General features: G+C 37.0%; 1 protein-coding gene across 1 annotated transcript; it reads left to right on the top strand.

Annotated features, from left to right (window-relative positions):
* The first annotated feature begins 470 nt into the window (after window positions 1–470).
* On the top strand, window positions 471–1,128 carry LOC122073716 (RING-H2 finger protein ATL2-like). Its single transcript, XM_042638340.1, has one exon. The coding sequence runs from the start codon at window positions 487–489 to the stop codon at window positions 1,126–1,128; it is 642 nt and encodes a 213-aa protein (XP_042494274.1). The 5' UTR covers window positions 471–486.
* Window positions 1,129–8,286: the final 7,158 nt, after the last annotated feature.

The following is an 8,286-nucleotide window of genomic DNA, read 5'->3' as shown; positions in this document are numbered from 1 at the left end:
CTCTCACATTCTTAAACTCCTCTTCCCTCAAATGTGGACCCTCGTATACGAACCATGTGACACTTTCTTTTATATCTAACATTGGCTTGGCGTGAAAGATTATATCTCACACCAGTAGCCTGTTAATCCTATGATGAATTTCTTCATCTACCCATTCTCCTCGCGGTCGTAGTAAATGATAAACCAGAGTAGTCCAACCATAACGTAAAATAAAAAAAATATTTCTGAAAAAAAAAAAGGGGGGGAAAGAAAGGACCAACTAAAGGTAACGGGAATAAGTTCCCTCTTTATGAAAGAAAGAGTTCTTTCTTAGTTACCTCATTCTCTCACAAGTAGCCAAAAGGAAAAGCACACGTACACCACACGCACTCTCAGTAGTACTTTCTTATCCAGTTACTAACCAATACAATTCACATATATATCAGAAACTCAAAGGACCTGAGAGAGAACGAGACACCCCAAAACTACCCACCCCTTGGATCAATTATGGCTTCAGATGAAGACAATGATTCAGGTTACTACTTCCTTCATCATGATGTGTGGTACCGTTCAGTTGGTAAGTTCATTGCCTTATTCGTTTTGGTTGTAATTGTCATCTTAATCTATTTCTATGCCTGGAGGTCTTACAGACGCCACACAAGAGAAGCTGCTCACCCATCCATTAATGGAGTCTCAACACCCTCACAAGTGGTGCACTCTCACAACCCACATCCACCGGTCATCGCTTCACTACCTACCTTCGTCTACAAACCAGCCCACCACCTCCAAAGCAGCACTGACACAGTAGAATGTGCGGTTTGTTTGAACAACTTAGAAGAAGGAGACATGGCCAGGCTTATACCTACCTGTAAGCATATATTCCACTTGCAATGCATCAATATGTGGCTGAGCTCTCACTCCACATGCCCTGTATGCCGTTCTGCTGCACAACCCACAAGCACTGCTAGGCATCATGAGATGAGCATATGGGTACCTTCTATGGGTTCACAATTTGATTCATTTAGCCCTGCAACAACAGCAAGTTTAGAGAGTACATCTAATGATGCTTCTATTGGGGTTCCACGCCAAAGCAATATTATCCAAATTCCCACATCGGATGTGAATATAGCTCGATATGAAGTCTTATAATTAATAAGGACGGCTAGCTTTTAAAAATGAGTTTGACCTAAGTCTCAACAAATGATATCAGAGCTTGATAGGGGTGAGGATTTTGGTTTTGTATAGTTTTTCATTCCCACTGTATATAAGCATTACAAACATGAAATGAATTGAATTGAATTGGTTGGATAAAGAATGGTTCAGATTTATAAAATGACTGCAAAATAGTTTGAGATTTAGATACTGAATTGAAGAAGATGGATCAACCTGAAATTCATGTAGATACAGAGATTAAATTTAGTTATTTCCACAGTGATGAAGAAATGTCAACAACTAAGAGGTTGTAGCCAGCCAGCAGCGGGACCACCATCCCAGATTCAGAGAACAATGCTATGCCGCCCACCAGTTTCTCTTGTCAAGGATGAACTAGTCAAGCTTGTCTCCTGTAGCCGTCGAAATAGATTTGGTAGAAATAAATTTGTCTTAACAGAGCTGAAATGGGACTTTGAAGTCTTCACAGTATCTTAAAATAAAAAAGAAGAGAAACGGTAAGGATTGGTATGATCATCTTCGTCATTAATATTCCAGCACTTTGTGACACGTAGAAAGGAAACGATTGAGAACCCTTCCCTAGCAGGTTGGATCCCCAGTTGAGATGATACTAGTTATGCCCAAAATCGACAAGGATCGTCGGATGAAATTTAAACCATCTCATCTCTGATTACTTTTTACGCTTTTCTTATTTAAATATATAAATGATTTGACCCTAAGGAATTGGTCCCCCCGCTACAGATTGCTCACGCCAAAGAAATTGTTATCTAGTCTTCAGGAAACTGCGTGGATGTTACCCCTTTATTGGACAACAATTGTTTGGTGGCATGGGGATCTCATTGTCCATTCTATTCTTTACCTCGCTCTCTGGTTGCGTTTCCTTACGGAAGACACATGGTCGTGTGATAAGTGTGATAAGATTAGCAGTGTCAATTCTGAGCCTGCATCAGTAGATTTGATCGAGCCCGACATATTTACAATCCAACTTGGACCAACCCGATTAATAAACGTGCATTCATTGTGCAAGTAGCTAGCCTGTCGAGCGCTCGATCGAATTGACACGTTTATATCTCAACTTGAACCAACTAGTTGTAGCCTGATCCAGCCCGATCCCCTTTAATACTACAGAAAATTTCTATTTTGCCACTACTAATAAGAAACAAATTAAGCTTTCTTACCCTTGGCTTTGTAATAGGATTTTATTTAATTAAGCTTTATTTTGTACGTTATAAAAGTGATAATCTCTTCTTTTTCTTTGTAAGAACAACCATAATCTCATATCATTTCTCTTTTTTATTAAAGATTTGCCTTATATATTTCTGACCATTCAACCAATTTAAGAAAAGAATTTTAGGGTAGGCATGTTTAAAGCCTGTTTAGAGCTCGTTTAGACTTACATAGGTTCGTAGCACGGTTAAGACCCAGTTAAGACCCATTTAACGAAGCCCGATTAAAGTCTGACATCGACCAACCCGATTATAAACCGTATCATGCCCCCCCAAAGTTATGCACGTTTACTTAAATGGGCGTTTAATGTGTAAGGCTTCTAAGTGGTCAAGCCCAATTAAGCCCTACCGAGATCGGCCAGGCCCGACCGATTGACACCCCTAGATAAGACCACCTTACTCTGCTTGAAAGTCTATGCGTGTTTTCGCATTGATGGATTCAGGTCCTCTCCAACTAGGGGGTGCGTGGTTGCAGAGGGACCAGCAAGACATAAAACAAGAGATTTAGTCCTTCTCCAGTCACCCCCTGGTTGGAGAGGATCTGAAGCATTGTCTTGGTGCTAGTGCAAGGGTCAAATGATCTAGGAACAAACCTCCGCCCTATTCTTATTGACACCTTGACACCTCCAAAGGTATGAAATCATTTGCTACCTCTACTAACATTTCCTACTTTTTCAAATATTTCAAGTCCTTTCTATGGTTAATAGTGACATTTTCCGCATCTTAAAAGCATGCAAAAACTATGCTCATATCCAAAGTGAAACTTTCTCAAAGATTGGGACAAGAACTCCTTTGGCCAAATATTATCTCTGCTGCTATTGAGAACCATATGACTGCTCTTTCTAATATCCAATCTAATCTTCATCCCTACTGGTGATTCCATTAACATCGTCTATGAGGTGATTAGATCAGGTTTTGCTTTCCATTTTCCTCGATAATTTAATCTTGCTACTCACAATCAGATTAGTCCCATCCTGGAGGATTTATCCTTCAAGAGGGTCCCACCTGGCCTTCAAATGATTTTTTTCCTCAATATTTTCTGAGGAGATTCTTAGTGCAATCAAATCCCATAAGATTAAAAAAAAAAAAAAAAAAAAAAAAAAAAAAAAAAAAAAGAAAAGAAAAGAAAAAAACCCAGGTCTTGATGGTTTTAGTTACGGATTTCTCATTGTTGCATGAGACATTATTAAAGATCTTATACATCCAATCTGTAGTATTTTCTTCCTGTCGTCTAAAATCAAAAGCATTAATCAAACTTTCATTTGTCTAATCCAAAGAATGAAGGGGAGTATTTTTCTAATTGTAAGGGTAAAAATCGAATTGAAGAGAGAGATCACCCCCTTCTCCATTCCGTCTTGGGTCGGTGTCAAGTTACTAGAATGGGAAGGTGTCAGGTATCCACCTCGCCTAGTAAAATTGATCTTTCTACTATATGCTTGGATTTTGAATTTCTCCCCCGAGAATTTCTATAGCCCTAGGCCAACATGCTTGCTATGTTTATTCAAACTGAACCATGTTGCCAAATGAATGTACACTCGCATAAGATAATAAGAAATTAAGCCTATTCTATCCACATAAAATGATAAAATTATCGTTATACCCCCCACATGAAATAATAAAGAAGTAAACTTATTCTATCCACATGCAATGATGAAAATTACAACTATGCCCCCACATGAAATAATATGAAAATAAACCTATTCTATCCACATGTATTTACAAAAATTACCATTTTGCCCCCATATGCAATGATGAAAATTACTATTATGCCATTACATAAATGATAAACCCTAAACTACCCTATGTAATAATGAAAATTATATCTATGCCACTACATGAAATTATAAACCCTAAACTTTCGCATATAATAATAATGAAAATTACATCTATACTACTACATAAAGCAATAGAAGATACCCTATTTTAAGCAAATAACATGATGGAAAAATCACATATAAAATGACAGGAAAATCACAACATGAAATAATAAAAAAAAAAAAAAAAAAAAAAACAAAAAAAAAAAAAACAAAAAACAAAATACATGAGATTATGAGAAATTCTTGCAACTGCGCATACTTTATGAATAAATTCCCCAACTCAATGACATAAGCCTGGATTTCTTCTCCCTTTCTTGGAGGGATTAAATTGTGGCAAGTTAGCGGGATTTTGGTAGGGCTCTTGCATCAGGTATCAAGAATGATACCGATTATAGGAAATTCAACAGTGCTTCCGCACTAGGTAGGGGAATAGGTTATTACTTCTGGCACTTGGACATGGTTTTCTCTCGGAGGATTGGCTTCGAATTAATGAATTCCCATATTTTTTTTCTTTTCTCTCTTTGGCTTCCTTTTTTTTTTTTTTTTTTTCCTCCTAGAGTAGTTCTCACAAGGGGAATCGGCTATGGAATAGGGTGTGGTGTAGTCTCAAATAGCAAGTGAATTAACTAGTGGATTAATTGGTGTAATTGAACTGGGCATAGGTTCACAAGGCGAAATTGGCTGTTGGATAGGTGGTGTAATAGACTGGAATTGGCAAGTGAATGGGGTGTAATCATTGAAATTGGAAAATGAATGGGTATGGTGTGGTGTACGTAAGACCAAAAGAGGGGTTCAAGGGGTTTTCTGTGAAGTGAATTGGGGGTTCTTACAGTGACGTAACACCGGGCTTACTAGTGAGTCGCTATCTATAGGAAAACACATAACAGAGAAGGGGGAGGGGGGAGATCCTGTAGGTTTACACGATTCTGTAGGTGAGGGATAATGCGTAGGCGGGGGCGGCTAGTGTTCGCTTGGATGGGGGTATTCATTGGTTGGGCTGCAAGTGGGTTATCAAGTAGTGGATGAGCACGACAACTTTTGGGGGGCTATTGCTTAGATGCTTAGATGCTTAGTGCTTAGATGGCTGATATGGTGGGCGGCTAAGGTTTATCAAGGACTCACAAGATCAGTTGGGGCAGCCAGTTTTGGTTGTTATGTCAAGAGTGACAGATGTGTGAAACTGGACTGTAGTTGTTACATTGGTACAGTGAGCATCAGGTGCCTGAGAATCTTTCAAAACACGTGTTTAAAAGTTTTCAATTGTTTCATATTCATTGCATCTTACCGTTTGCTATAGAAGATTGAATTTGAAAAAATAGGAGGTGAGATAAAAAAAAAAAAATTAAAAATAAAAATAAAAAAAAGGTGGCTATAGTCGGAATGACGTAGGTGGGTGCGGTACATGGGCTGCACATGCAGCCACACACATGGGCAACAAAGGGGTTGGAGTAATACGGGCTTGGCTAGGCTGCTGGCCAACCCTTGGGCTGGATCATGGGCTTATAGTGGGTCATGTTTGGCATGGGCTGGTTTAGATTGCTTTAAGTAGGTTTGGTTTGCGTAGGTTAGGTTGGTAGGTTTGATTAGGTCTAATTTGTTTTGATTTGATTTATCTTAGGGTGGTTTGGGATGAATTAATTTGGATTTGGTTTATTTGGTTTGATTTAGCTTAGGAAGGTTAGGTTTAGAATAGAGTTGGTCCGGGTGGGCTTGATTTGGTCTGGTCTAGGGTGATTTTGAGTTTAAAGGATTCAAAGTTCAGGAAACCACTGCGACTCATCTAGACATCTGATTTTTTCGCACAAGATATCAACAAGACTGTAATTTCAAATATTTTCCAGTGATATGGGAATCAAGCACATGCTAGGCTCAATTATCTCATTTTGATGAAGGACATCAACGACCATTTGTTATCACCTTCCTTATATCATTAAAAAAATATTGGGTTGGATCCCCGACTTCTTTTATGCTTAATCATGTTCAATAAATTCACGCACAATGATTCCATATTAGGGTAACTGGGATTGACTAAGGTTATGCCAGAAATTCGATTCCTCAATGAAAGAGAGCGTACTAACCTTGCCTTCGTCTGTAAATCATCCTTGTCAGGGGAGACAAATAGGTATTTATAGTAATTTATATTAAAACCATTGCTAATAGACTCAAGTTGATCATTGATGAGTTGGTAACCCAAATCAAGCAACTTTTATCCCTAGTAAGAATTTCATTAATAATATCCTTCTTTGTTATAAAATTGCTAGGGATTTGACGGACAAAAATATTTTCTTATTGTCCTTCTCAAGCTTGATATCCACAACTTTTGACTCCCTCCCATATATTACTCAATTCATTTCTAGAATAGACATCCCTCCTAAATTCATTCATTGCATTCATAATTTATCTCCAGTGCCCATTTTTTTATTTTATTAATGGTTCTCCTCATATTTTTTTTTTCTTTACTCGAAGGTGGGGAATCATCAAGGGTGTCTAATTTCCTCGTTGTTGTTCTATTTGTCCATGGAGGGCCTGTCCAATTGCTTGGAACATAAACTTTTGCCAAATTTAATCCAGCCAATCCAAAGTGTAAGGCCTTGAAAATTACTGATCATGTTGTTGCTAACAACCTTATGATTTTTACCAAAGCTTCCCTCCCCTCTGTCTCTTCAATCAAAGAAGCTTTGGATACATTCTTGAGTATATCTATCCTTAGTATCTATCCTCTCAAATACTAATCTTTTATCGCTAGAGTTCGTAATGGCACTAAAGCTCCACTTAAGGACATTTTGGTTGTCCAGAGGGTTGTTTTCCTATCAATTATTTCGGCCTTCCCTTGATCTCTACGAAAAAATGTTCCCATCACTGTTTCTCTAATTAGATAGACTTCGGAAGAGATAACAATTATGAAAAATAATTTTTTGTTTTTTGTTTTGTTTTGTTTTGTTTTTGTTTTTGTTTTTGTTTTTGTATTTTTTTTTTTTTTTTGGCTAGTCTGTCTTGAGCTCATTTGATCATTTATACAAAACTCCTATATCTACTGGTCTGATTTTTTAGGCCTCTAGCTTCTATCATTTCCAAATTGAATCCTTATATCTTCTTTCCTTCAGAAATATAGAGAGTGCCTAATTTATTTTTTCTAGTTGGGTAAAAGTTTGTCTTCCTAAATATGAAGGTAGGCCGGGTTTTCGTTGTGTTAAGGAATCCAATCTTGTGGACATCATTAAACTTATCATCAATTTTATGCCTAAAATACAATCTTTGGACTCTCAGATACCCTTTGTATCCGTAATGAGCTTGGCAGAAAATCCAAATATTGTGACTATATTAAATATGATTCCGGTTTCAATATAATGGCAAAGTTTTCTTCTATTACCCAAGATGGAATTTGGTTCCTTAGTCCTAGTGACTATCAATTTACTTGAGGTTTAATTTAATCTCTCAAAATTATTGCAGATATCTAGGGGCAATGGTAATTTAGCTCAACGGATCCAAAAAAATCTATGCTTCTTAGAATCTTATTAGAATAAGATTTGAACAAGTTATTTTAGTATAAAATTATCTAGTTTAATTCCAACATTCCTAGGCATAGTTTATTGTGTGAATAGCTTTAAATTTATCTCTCCCTACTGAGGAATTCTTTTCAAGAGAAATTTGTCTACCTCAAATTATTATCTTTGTTATAACTTCCATGAAAAGTGGAGCACCTTTTTTTTTCTTGCTCTTTCTTTACATTTGTTTTAAAGGGTGTCCTTAATAAGTGTTGGCTGTATCAAAGAACCATCATTCCTTTTCGAAGAGAATGAAGGTGGTGAATCATAAAAATTCTATGACTATATCGGTGAACTTTACGTTTATGCCATAAATCATTACATTTGGAGTGTGAACCCAAACACTTTAAGAAATAGGAATCTAACCTATTGGTGAGACATTCAACTTATTTTCCCTCTCCGAATTCTTGATATATCATAATTTTGATAGTTTCTCCTTCTTTATGTATATGTATCATCCTTTTGATTTGTTTCTTTCTCGATCCCTCTGTTTTTTATGAATTGTCTTTATAGTTATTGTCCCTCATGAATTTTTTTTTTTTTTTTTTT

The sequence above is a fragment of the Macadamia integrifolia genome, chromosome 3 (assembly GCF_013358625.1).
Source record: "Macadamia integrifolia cultivar HAES 741 chromosome 3, SCU_Mint_v3, whole genome shotgun sequence".
Taxonomy (NCBI): Eukaryota; Viridiplantae; Streptophyta; class Magnoliopsida; order Proteales; family Proteaceae; genus Macadamia; species Macadamia integrifolia.
The sequence above is the reverse complement of the archived record's forward strand: the minus strand, read 5'-3'. Positions and strand labels throughout refer to the sequence as shown.